The 13,243-nt window shown below is 38.2% G+C and overlaps 2 protein-coding genes across 6 annotated transcripts; one reads left to right on the top strand and one right to left on the bottom strand.

Moving 5' to 3' along the window:
• Positions 1–179: 179 nt before the first annotated feature.
• Positions 180–2,237, top strand: LOC105167027 (U-box domain-containing protein 1-like). Its single transcript, XM_011086583.3, has one exon. The coding sequence runs from the start codon at positions 180–182 to the stop codon at positions 2,235–2,237; it is 2,058 nt and encodes a 685-aa protein (XP_011084885.1).
• Positions 2,238–3,090: 853 nt separating this feature from the next.
• On the bottom strand, positions 3,091–12,804 carry UGP3 (UDP-glucose pyrophosphorylase 3). Of its 5 annotated transcripts, none has more exons than XM_011086579.3 (17): positions 11,999–12,799; positions 10,864–11,044; positions 10,633–10,782; positions 10,323–10,484; positions 10,055–10,227; positions 9,917–9,983; positions 9,162–9,328; positions 8,633–8,791; positions 7,566–7,657; positions 7,379–7,470; positions 7,074–7,151; positions 6,849–6,944; positions 6,548–6,622; positions 6,387–6,478; positions 6,118–6,280; positions 4,901–4,961; positions 3,091–3,517 (listed from the first exon to the last, which is right to left on the bottom strand). In XM_011086579.3, exons 1-17 carry the CDS (start codon positions 12,676–12,678, stop codon positions 3,405–3,407), a joined length of 2,601 nt encoding a protein of 866 aa, XP_011084881.1. In that variant the 5' UTR covers positions 12,679–12,799; the 3' UTR covers positions 3,091–3,404. The 5 variants fall into 5 exon arrangements, 2 of the variants coding, with proteins under 2 accessions (XP_011084881.1, XP_011084880.1); XM_011086578.3 differs by having other exon boundaries at positions 8,633–8,794; positions 11,999–12,796; XR_016066283.1 differs by lacking the exons at positions 3,091–3,517; positions 4,901–4,961 and having other exon boundaries at positions 6,263–6,280; positions 6,387–6,497; positions 8,633–8,794; positions 11,999–12,804.
• Between the last annotated feature and the right edge of the window lie 439 nt (positions 12,805–13,243).

Raw genomic sequence — 13,243 nt, 5'->3', positions numbered from 1 at the left:
GCCATATTATTGTCAACTACACAGAAAGTACAAACAGAAAGGGTCGATAGGCTATCATATTATTATAACAGTTTTAGCGAAATGAAGACGATTTCTCCAGGCAACTTCTATACCCGGAACGAGTACTAAGTCATGCAAGAAAGCAACGATCAACGAGTTTCTCAATAAACAGAGCAGTTATGGATGTCATTGTACCACCTCCAATGGTTTCTTCAGGGCTTCTTCCATCAGGAATGTTGCTGGAGTCGTTGATCCACATCTCAAATGAAGTTACATCAACGGAAAAGGTCGCCTTCTTGCAGATGAAAAATATTTCAACAATGATGAGAAGGACAAGACTGCTTTCGTCGTTGTTTGAAGAGGTCCAAGACACGGATAAAGCACTTCCGCCATCTTCAATCTTGTGCCTGACCGAGCTTTACTCGGTAATCAGAAAAGTGAAGATTCTGATTGACAGTTGCAGAGAAGGTAGTGTCCTCTGGAATCTCATGCAAACAGAATACATCTCGAATCAGTTTTACTCATTGGTGAAAGAGATGGCAAGAGCACTGGATATTTTGCCTCTGAGCTTGCTTGACTTAACAGCAGATACCAGAGAGCAAGTCGAGCTTCTTCACAAGCAAGCGAAAAGAGCACAGTTATTTGTCGACCACAGGGAGATTCAGAGAAGGGATGAGCTTGTCCAATTGATAGCCCTCATGAGCGAAAAGAACAGAAAGAACAAAGGGCTCTTTGATATCAGAAAAATTAGAGACGTCTTAAGTGGCATTGGTCTAAGAAGCCCGGTGGAATTTGAAGAAGAGATTTCAAAACTGGCGGCAGAAGCTGAGAAGCAAGCAGGCACAGGTGGGCTGCTTGTGGTTTCTAATATTAACAACCTCATATCCTTGATATCACTGTCCAAAACTACAATTTGCAGCAGGGATGAGCATATGAAGACTCACGAGGATCTGAAGAAGCGCAAAATGCCAATGAACAGTCGCCATGGTCAATCATTTTCTCAGTCCATGGTGTGTAACATACCTGATGAATTCCGGTGCCCAATTTCACTGGACTTGATGAAGGACCCTGTAATTGTAGCATCAGGGCATACTTATGATCGGAATTCCATAGCGCAGTGGATAAATTCAGGACATCACACATGTCCGAAAAGTGGGCAAAGGCTGATCCACATGGCTCTCATACCCAACTATGCATTGAGAAGTCTGATACACCAATGGTGCCAGGAGAACAACATCCCAACTGTGGACTCAACATCATCGTCAGAGCTAGAGAGAACCACTAGTAAGAAAAGATCTTCTGAGACTGTCATCGATCATATTTCTGCAACTAAAGCTGCTGTAGATGCTGTAAAAATGACAGCGGAATTTTTAGTAGGGAAACTAGCAACAGGATCACCAGATATCCAAAGGCAGGCAGCATATGAGATTCGGTTACTTGCAAAAACTGGAATGGAGAACCGCAGAATAATCGCTGAGGCAGGAGCCATTCCATTTCTGGTAACTTTGCTGGGTTCTCTCGACTCCAGAATCCAGGAAAATGCAGTCACTGCCTTACTTAACCTTTCAATAAATGAGAACAACAAGACATTAATTATGGCTGCTGGAGCAATTGACAATGTGGTAGATGTTCTGCAATCGGGAAGAACGATGGAGGCCAAAGAAAATGCAGCAGCAGCAGTCTTCAGCCTGTCTATAATTGATGACTACAAAGTAATTATTGGTGCTCACCCAAGAGCTATTCCTGCTTTGGTCGGGCTCCTAGGAGAAGGAACTCCAGCAGGTAAAAGGGATGCTGCAACAGCACTCTTCAACCTTGCAGTTCTTAATGTCAATAGAGCCAAGGTAATACTTGCAGGAGCAATTCCTTTGCTCATTAATCTGTTGACAGATGATAAGGCAGGTGTCACGGATGACGCCTTAGCAGTGCTCGCCCTTCTTTTGGGATGTCCTGAAGGACTGGAAGAGATAAGGAAGAGCAGGAATCTGATACCCCTTCTTATTGATCTTCTGAGATTTGGATCTTCCAAGGGAAAAGAGAACTCAATTACTCTTCTACTGGGGCTCTGTAAGGATGGGGGAGAGGATGTTGCACGGAGACTGTTGATGAATCCACGCAGCGTCCCTTCTCTGCAAAGCTTAACCACTGATGGGTCACCAAAAGCTCGTCGAAAGGCTGATGCTCTGCTCAGAATACTCAACAGATGCTGCTCTCAAGTGACAAATCCTATTGGATGATGCACGTTAAATTCATTAGCAATGATAATTTGTGTAAATAAACGGAGACGCTGCAATTTGTTACTGTAATATACCCCTCTGTGCTTCTGGCTAAACTTGAATCAGGCCACTGTCCAAAAAATATCCTATGCAATTGTATAGCAACATTAACTGATAAAAGATGTATGTTGCATATGACAAACAGTGTCTTCTTATTTGCATCTGACATAAGACAGAATGTGGAACATATGAAGCTGAACGAAAAGGCAATAAGCCTGTACATACCTTATCCTTGATTGCACAAAGATTGCAGCCCAAGTTTGGGGACTGCACATTTGAAAGACTAACAACCATAAACAGATGAAAGAGTCACCAGATAGAGATCAGCAAATGAATAACTTGATTCGTGGAAAATGTTACCTTGAACACTCAGGTTGCTGCTGGAGGACTCGAGCAAGGAACTTAGATAAAGGAATCAGGTATAAAAGTCATACAGAAAGAACAAGAATACATCATTTTGGCATTTCAATCTTGTTTCTCTTTGTAGCAAGTACGCTGGAAGTTGATTATGTTTTCTCTACTAGTAAAAAGGAGTTGTTTAAAATGATGCTCATTCTCATCCTGTTAATCATATACTGCTACATCAATGGAAAATATTACATGAGTTTTGCCTGCACGTGCTAGATTGATCAACAAGTGCATGCAGACCATAATATCTGTGACTTTGCATGAATGCTAGGCAGCTAACTAAAGAATCAAAAGCGTTTCATGGAAGAAAAAATCAACTCATGAAAGCCTTATCTCCATACTCACATGGAGTGAATAATTGCTTTACTGAGATGCTATCTAATTAGTCTAAAAGAATATAGTAACATTGGACAATTGAAACTGGTGTATGAAATATATAAAGGACCTAATATTTACATTTTGAACTGTCATGAGGTGAAACTGAAAGACTGTAACCACTATATTACTTGGGCCTTGTTCTTTAACAAAATTTACATATGAATTACAAGATCAGCAGCTCTGACCCTCTGGTCATACTAGCACTCAACTTATTACAATAGGATATGATTCTGAAAATGGGTTCAACTTCTGTTCAACCAAGCAGCTGAACCAACTATCTGAGACCACTGCGTTATCTGTGAACAATGATTCACACGATGAAGGCTGTGGAAGGTTAGGTCTTTACAACTCTATCAATTCTAATTCAATGTGTGTGCCCCTTATTTTGTAGTTCCAAAACCAGGTTCCACTATCCATCAAATCCTCCTCAATAGGCTTCAACTGGACGTCTAAACCTGGAGTAAATTTCCAATAAAACACTAGAGTTAGTAGTATGCTTTACATGGGAAATAATTCACTATAGAGGTAAAGTAAAATGTTAAATGAGTGAAAAGGATTCAACAAACGTTCTTGTTGGCTTAGGCAGAAACAGAGTCTCGGAATACCCAATACACCACAGAAAGTTCAGCAGGACATCATTTTGCACAGAAGTCTTTCGTACCCTCTTGGTGCATAGTTGACTTTCTTTTTAACTTCACTACCTAGAGCATACTTGTGCACAGAGCAACACCTAAACACATGCCTTATCTTTTAAAATGATACAGCTCTCTACCACCTGATAAAAAGTCATTAACACTACAGGTAATCACACCCCAATAGAGAAAGTGCTGCTGACATATGTTACTCCAGCATTTACTTTATCATGTTATCATTTCTCCCCAACATGCAGCCATAATAATGCTGTCTTCAAGTCCTTAAGTAAACCATAACTACCGTTTACCAGCCAATTAATCAGATGTTCCTTCTCCCTTACAAGTCTATCAAATATTGGCATACACTCTTTCTTGAACATGCACAATATTCTGCATAGTTAACACTGTAAAAATCATGTAGTTTCTATAAAGAATCTGACAATCATCCTATATCTGTATTAATGGCATGTTTCATGCCCAAGTCCAAAGTTAACATACTTCTTAACACAAAGTCTATGACTAATATTTTACACAATTGGCATGCCCGACAAATATTCAATAGCAACATCAAATTTTAATAGCAATTAAGAATAAAAGATTTGCAATATATTACAAAATGAAGGGTGGCAGATTTGGCAAAGAGAACAATATTCTACCACTGTATGTCAGAACCTAATGCCGAGACCTATTATTTCCAGTTATTTTCAATGGTGAAGATATCCAAATGCTTCACCACATGCAAGTTGCACTTGTAACTAGACGTCATTAGTACTATACATCCTAGAAAAATAATAAATACAGTAATCGAGGGTACGGGAAGCTGCATTTCAAATGAAGATCAGTAATTGAATGCTCCATTATATCACATAAATGATATAGCATGTGAAAAAGACAGATGGTTCAGTAGCCAACATAAATTTTGAGTGAAAATATAATGGAATGCTAAAACATTGAATGAGAAAAGCGTGCAAAAATGGAAACCATATACACCAAATACATCTATGGTTAACCTGAAGCTGTATTTCAAGTGAAGATCAATAATTGAATGCTCCATTATATCACATAAACGATATAGCATGTGAAAAGGACAGATGGTTCAGTAGCCAACATAAATTTTGAGTGAAAATATAATGGAATGCTAAAACATTGAATGAGAAAAGCGTGCAAAAATGGAAACCATATACGCCAAATACATCTATGGTTAACCTGAAATTCCTGATGTAACCTGCATTTTGTGGCCGTCTGGGACATTGAAAACATAATTGCCCTGCACACAAAAAGATAAATGAAATCTTATGAATCTATACAACCAATCTATAGTTAAACATTTTAAAGACTTCACTTATGTTCATAATGAGATCTGCATGAACTTGTTCAGACTCAAAAGTGAAGAACACTGTAATTTCCCAGTGCATAACTACACCATAAACTCTAAACTCTGGCGCATAACTGGGACAATATATAAGATACCCAAAAGACCAGAATACCAGTATTTTGCATACCAAGAGTTTAAGAGAAATCTAAAAACATGTCTCAGACAAATACCCGTAAGGTTAAAATTACAATTAAAAATTCAATGGCACAATGACTTTCTTCCAAACTTAATCACTCTGCTACCTTGCTTACACTTGCAGGCAACTGCTTACTTCTGGAGACCTATCAACTACACTAGAAAATGAAGAAATTAGAAAAAATCACATGTTAACCATCTTCAATGGATTATATTTATGATTTCCGCAGACATTCACCCAATACAGCACAACCAACTAAAACAAAGGCTTAACTGAAACCTGGATATGATATATGATCCGCATTCCACTTTATTTCTTTAGGAATCATCTCCAAAATCTGAACACACATGCTTAAAGTTTATCTTACCTTATTACACATGGATTTATATGGACCACTTCCTACAGGTCCAATGTACAGAAACTACGGGGAATTAATCACAACTTTCTTGGCTGCAGCATATATAAGCATTCTTTAGAAAAGCTCAAACTATCTGAATTGAGTTCTGGCACCATTCACTTCAATAGGCACAACTTTGTACGACTCAGGAACATGCTCATTCTTTAGTCTTTCACGGGATGCTTTCCGACAAATGCTTTCCAAAATATTATGTTGTTCCCAAATAAGTCAAATCATTTTGACATTGCAAGTCTTAATAGCTTTCTCAGAAGTGTCAAAATCCACAAATCCCACAAAACCCAGCAATCCTTAACTTTGTCCCAACTCTGACTACTATTAGATCTTATCTAATATTTGGACTGCCAAATAGAAGTTCAGAAATCGATAGTCATTCTTCGCCAATAATGATATTGTTGTAGGTTGTCAAATGTCAAATGCAAGACCGTGGTATATGAAAAATACTTCCAGTACAAGAACGACAACTAAAACATTACCAATAGAAGTACCATACTAACCTGTATTACAACGTCCGTTGCTTCAAATTCAGCATTTCCATGCAGTATCACCTTTAAGGCCTCGAACCGCTGCACGTCATGCTTCCAGTAAACATTATCACGTGAGCTCCAATCTATTCCATTATTCAGTATCTTCACATTCTCTAATTTGCACCTAGCGCACCTGTGTAAATGAAACTTTATTTAGGGAGGGCATAGCAACTTCTTTTTAAGGAAGGCATAATTCATGGCTATTCGTCTCCATTGTTAACGAGTGACTCTAGCAATACCTCCTTCCATACTGTATTATAGGTTCACCATTTTCATTGATTTCAATTGAGCCCACAGCATTTTCAGCCAAAACGAGCAAACTTCCGTCAAGCTGCAATAAGCGAGACTCACTGGTTAAAAGTAAATGAAACAGGCACTTATTCTTTTACAAGAATAATACCTGAACATTCCTCCACAGAAACTCTGCAACCTCTATTTGCAACTCAGAACCCATGGCAATGGAACCACAACGAAACTGGCAAACAAGATAGACCGAAAGAAGAGGCGGTTCAATAATCCAGGTGGATCACTGTCACTACATTATTCTGAACAAAATACAAGACAAAAAGTTCTATATAATCAGAGAACTATATCTGGTCTTCATCTCCAAATCCTAAGGAGCTTCGCTTGAAAGCATGATCTACAAACAGCTAACACATGCCAATAGCATAAGAGAATCGGTGAGAAGAAATTTGACTTACCTTTTGTCTGGTGACTTCCCAAAGGGGGCCAAGAGCAGGATGGAGGAGGATGAGATATGGAGGTCCAGAATTAACATATTCTTCATTACCCTGGACCTGCAAAACGGGGGGAAAAGAATATACATGCATTCAATCTCAAGCGTAAAAGATAATGTTGGATGAGAAAGTATTCTGATATAATTCAAAAATTCTTAAGGAAAACACCAAAACAGATCTCAAATCTACCTTCGGAATTGTTATTTCACAATGAGAAAGTATATCATAAGCATTACGCATGATGTCCAACAGAGAACCATCTGGAGTCTGCAATGAGAAGTTAAACTAAAAGTCCTTAAACATGTGCACTTTAGTAAGAAGAAACTTGTAAAATAGTAGGTGGAAAGCTATCTAGAGCAAGTTTTCTTTGCAAACGGAAAGTTATCGGTATAACAAAATGAAGCATGATCAGGAAAAAAGTGAGAGTCTTCCAGTAGAAATCATGGCTGGCCCTTTATGCAAAAAGTAGTATCAAACTGTTAATCAATTAGGACCTGGTGCAGAGACTTTCCATGTCTCCTTCTCTTCTTAGCAGAAGATGTAACTTTCCTTCTTTCATTATACACAATAAAGGTGTCTAACCCATCTGCAAATGTTTTAACCAGAATAACTCCCATGTTAGCACAGAAATACATATCAGAAACTCCAAAAGAATTTACAAAGCAAGAACATCTTCCTGACCTTCTACGCCTTTATGACATCGAGAAGAATAGGTGTTGGCAAAATTATCTGCAATATTTTGCATTGTACATTCCAGACGGCCTCCAGAAACGCTATGACAAGTCAAAAGGTAAAAATTGCTTACAGATTGATCTTAGTGAATGTCATATGATTGAGTAAAACAGTGAAACTTATAATATGAAGCTACGCCAATTTTCTATTTGCCAGTTTAAATGCAAACAAATGCTACAGGACAAGTGACAAGTCTATGGGGAACCACAGACATTATCTATCATTTTCTGCTTAGTAATTGATGATATTTTAAAAAAACAACTAAAATTCAAGTAACTGGTGAATAGGCAACCATATTTGGTTTGACCTTAAATTATGAATTTCCATGTAACAACTTCTAACCACATCTTCTGCTGAAACATCACAGCTTAAAAAGAAAGCGACCAAGCTTCAATATTCAATTAATACCTGACATGAGTTGTTTTACATTTTTCTCTTCTTGTTTTCATTTCCCAGTTAAATGCCAGATTGAATACTCCAGTGTCGCTCTACATTCGGATAAAGAGCAACCACCAAATATGATAACTGCTCATGCGAAACACATACATAACCTCTTTTTACACAATGATATAAAGCATATTTCTTTTCAGGTTCTTTAAATATATGAAGGGTGAGAAATTGTTTGCTAAACCTTTAACACATTTTTCACTTGATGGGGGTTTATTTCAATTCGATATCAAGGTCAACACTTTGTACTGGATAAAAATAATTACATCTGCCAATTTTCCACTGAAAGTTTCCAAGTTAAGAGCCTATATAACCCATCTAGGCAGCCACAAAACTAAAAAAAATGAACAAGTATATTTCCACGCAAAAACCACTTCAACAGAAAATTAATATAGACCAAGGTTGGCACCAAGACCTTTTTCCATAAGCCAGAAAAAGAAAACTGGAAAAGTTATGTCGACAAGGTAATAATTTTTTAAAAATATGCGTATAGACACCAATGTGAGGACATAGTTAAAGCAGAAGTCTTCCTGATCTAAAAAAGAGATTTCCAAGTTGTAAGCTTGTACCAGTGTTTCATTCCAAATTGATCCATATATGTAATAGGCTTTTTAACATTAAGCACCATTCCTGGCAAACTGCTTTCACTTTTACTTGATCCAATAAGCTCAGCAGAGGGCAAATCCACGTAAAGTATATTTGTGTTAGCAGGAAAATCTGCCTGCAAGCTTCTGAGAAGGAAGATATTGAAAGTTAGAAATAGAAAACCATGGAAGACATAAGCATAATGCTAGAGTTGCCATGATTAATGAGTCAGAAATTTCCTTGGACCTTCAATGCAGAAAAACAAGTGTTTAACAAGTACTTAAATGATTAACACGCCACAAAGATTTCAACAAGTAATATACTTTAGAAACTAAGTATATCTATCAATAAGTGACCTTAACAATCAATAAAAATTTACTTCATGGGGGAAAAACGTTAAAAACATACTCTGTTAAAGTGTGTAACACGAGAAAAGACATCATAATATGAAAATACAAACACATGGGAAAAGGTATCACAGTCATAACAAGGGTACGAGGGAGAGAAAAGTACCCGCTGGGAGAAAGGGGCCCAGCCGTGATACCAAACTTGTCAAACTCAGTGTACTCAATACAGGATAAGCCATATGCCCAGTTTCCATCTAAATTCTTCTTCTCAAGTAGAACATTGATGCCTTCTGTTGCCCCAGAATTACGTTTACATGAGGCAAATCCTAATTTCTGAAAAGAAATAAACCAAAACATATTAGTGCTGATTTTGTATTAAACATCCAGCTTTTTGCTACCACAAGTATCCATAAAGAACTTCAGAAGTCTAAATGCAATATATGTTGCTGAGCAGTAACCATGAATCGAATACTATCCATCTTCCCTCAGGGGGTAACAAAACATTAAAAACAAACACCTCTTAGTGGTGGACGATTGTAAGATAGCACGTATTATTAGGATCAGTATGGCCTAGCACAAATACAATGTAACTAATAGAACTGCGGCAACAATATCATCAGCATTTGACAGTGCACAAAACAACTCATTATATAGCTAGGAATGCATTGGTGTTTGTCCTGCCCCAAACATAGAAGATAAATAGAATCCATAAGGCAGTTGTTTGGAGAAAGAGAAAGAATAGTGTAAAAATTAGTTGTGACCTTCAGATTTCTTTGCCAATCCTAGTAAAGGTAACACATCTTAGATACCCCTCTGTAAGCTTGCTTAGAAATCTTACTGCACCTAATACACCTTCACATGTCACACAGTTGCTTTTGAGCCACATACGAAACTAGATATAGTAAGAGATTAAGTTCTTGCCTTTCCTTGGCGCAAACCAATTCCAGCCAAAGCCAGCAGAGTCAAATCTGTGGCAGCTACAACATTACTGTAAAGTCTCAGTGTCAGTACTATCCAGTTTCAAAAATTTGAAAGCAAAGTTATAAGAATGAAGTTAACCTGATTTGTCTAACAGTTGCTCCCTTTCTTCCGTGACTCTGGAACCATTTAAAAACCCCTTTATCATGGGCCAGTTTCCAAATCACACCATGACCCCCAGGCTTACACACAGGTTCAAATGGTCTTGTTACAACCCACTGCCCATCTTCAGCAGTAACAGCTGGAACAAGAGGCTAGCAATTGACAAACAACATTACAATATGCCGTAACCAATAAAGGGAACCTATTGAGTATTAACATCAGAAAAACGTCGGCACCAAATCAAAACCTGTTCAAAAATTTGGAAGCTCGATCTTCCTCTTCCAAACCATCCGAACCTTTCACAAAGATAAGTAATATGCCCATGGTTGTTTTTTGCTGAGCTTGTCATAATTGCAACAGGGGTGATGCACTGTTCTCCATACAACTTGAAGTACAAGAACTCTCTAGCCTTGCAGAGTACAAATCTCTCATCATTTAGATCACAATTGGATATTTTTAGATCCCTCAGGACCATTATGTTTCACAAGCAATCATTTACCTTAAAACAACATAGGCATAAACAAAATTTCTCTGCTAGATAAATAAAGATAACATACCTGAAGATCTCTTATAAGGCCTTCCAACAAAGTTCGCCCACAGTAAGGAAGCATTGCAGCAGGAAGGCATTCACCTGTTTCAGGGTCAACCAGGCCAAGCCTGTCTGCTGACCCTCCCAGAGGATAAATTTCTCCTAAGACAGGCAAACCCTGAAAATGGGTTAACAATTGCAATACATAACAATAAATCCAGATTTCTAAGCTCAGGAAGAAACAAAAATATGCACTGACCTCAATTCCCCAAAGAGCGGCTTGAGATGCATATTCGATATCTTCTGAAAGATCGAGGACAGAAGGGGAGTGAATTTCAACAAACTGGCATTTCAATAACATACCTGCTTGCTCAGACCAATTAATGGTTTGCCCTTCATGTGTTGATTGAGCAAGCAGCTCTAAGACTGTCGCCTGATATCTGTAATAGGAACACACTTAAGTTGGTCATCTCAAAAGTTAATCCCATATGTGTTCATGCTATTTCTCCAACCATCAAAAAGTTTGATATGAAAGTTACAAGTTGGTTCAGTAGCCTATAAAAGCCACAGCTCTATATTTTTTCTGCTGCCACCTTGAGTGTTAAAGTGCCATGGTCATTATTACAGCAGGTGAAGCAACTGTGCTCTTTAGATAACTCTTATTGCTATCCTTACAATGAGTATTCTTGCATGGTCCATCCAGCCGCAAATGATGAACAATTTTGGAGATTTATGCAAATGGCATCTCCTCAATGATACATTAAGCTCCACTAAGTGTTAAGAACTATAGATGTAACACCCAAGGAACAACAAAATGAAACATCAAAAAAGAGACTAAAATACTTTTCAATTGAATTGAAAGAGAATAATGAAACATGCCCTTCTAAGAAGAGAGTGGCAACAACAGTTTGTTGGTATTGTAATACAAACAGTAAAGTCAAACAAATAAATGTAAGTAAAGGGCAAACACATGAAAGAAAATGTCAAGTGGCGGAAATGAACACTGACAGCCATAAGAAAGCATTGATTTACTTCAATCAAATGATGTCAAAGCCTAGGTTTGATGAACTCTATTTTAATTGTCTAAACTTTGTCATAGAAACATAGCAACTCAGAATATCCTATACGGCTAATTTCTATCATCAGTACAAACAAACTGTGGTACGAGATTAATGGCATTGACATGTGAAGAACCCAAAAACACGTCTTCCTGATATATAACTCAGTTGCGGACATTACTTGAATCCAGTGAAACTAAATACTTTTCCAGGTACATTTATTACACTAACCTCAATTACCCGAATGCAAAGCATTAAACAGATGTATAAATCAAAAAACACATATGGCATTTATTATAATAACAAAGCAACAAATAAATAATCAGCAATGCCAACCCGATGATTCCACCAATGCAATCATAGAACTGCTCAAGTTCTCCAAGCATTTTCAACAGAGACTTCAACGCCGCTTTCTCTTCGTCTTTCAAACCATGACCTCTACTCCCGCCATCCACATCCCAACTCTCAATCATCTCCGCCAAAGCGTAGAGTGCATTTTTTATATAACTCCTTCCTATTTCAATCTCTCCATTTGCCAACTCCGCCCCAAATTCACCCAACACATGCTCTTGCCCGGCGGCCACCACGCATTTCAGCAAATACAAATCACAATCACTCAAACTCACCCCTCCAAAATCGTTCCTCCACGACTTGAAAAAAGACTTAACCCTAGAATCCGAGTCAATCGTCCTTAACTTCTCCACCAACGTCCCGCAACTAGCTAGAGCCTCTCTCAGCGCCCTGAGCCTGGCAATTTCCTTATCAAAGTCAAACTCCGGCGCAGGAGGCGCGTACTCCACCGGCGCGGTGGAGACCCGCGCGATAGGAGCACATAAAGAATTCCGCGACTGCTTAAGTAAATGCAACTGAATCGGCGGGGAAAAATTAGAAGAAGAGAGAGAATTGGAGTATAGAAACGAGCTCTTGAAGAAGAAGAGCGAGTGAGAGGGCTTGGAATTCAAGGTGAAGAGAGGATTATTGTGGTGTAAAACCGGCGTACTACTCGTTCGCGCCATTAGAGGGAGAGAAGGTGTGCGTTTCCACTTTCCTGTGTGTGTGTTTTTGTAGCGAAAAAAGACTTGGAAGTGGCGGAAGGATAAGACGAAGATGCGGGAAGCATATGCGGAGGTTCAGGAGAGAGATTCAAAGGGGGAAAGTTGCACGCAAATGCTTTTCCCGCAGTGCGCTTCGAAGAGTCATACATTTAGGACACTAAGGGTACTACCGAATGGGTTTTTCACTTTTTTGTATAGTTTGAGTATAGTGTACAATGCTGTGGATGCATCAATCGTAGGAATTGTAGGGTTCATCCTCTGGCATTTAACGGTCGAGTCATTGAGTTTTGTCGGAAAACCTCATCCCACGTGGATGATTTTGATTGGATGTTTGTATTTTCTCCATATTTTGTGGATTCGTCCTTGCCGCATTTGTAGGACCAAAGTTACAACCATAAATCGCCGGCTTTAGTAGTTAAAATACTCTTTTACTTAAATATACATTACAAAAAAAATTAAGACAAAATGCATAAAATTCTCTATATTTTAAAAAATCGATTAAAAACTTCTTTAATCTTAAAAATAG

Source organism: Sesamum indicum, linkage group LG7 (assembly GCF_026168435.1).
Source record: "Sesamum indicum cultivar Baizhima isolate 11 linkage group LG7, ASM2616843v1, whole genome shotgun sequence".
NCBI lineage: Eukaryota > Viridiplantae > Streptophyta > Magnoliopsida > Lamiales > Pedaliaceae > Sesamum > Sesamum indicum.
The sequence above is the reverse complement of the archived record's forward strand: the minus strand, read 5'-3'. Positions and strand labels throughout refer to the sequence as shown.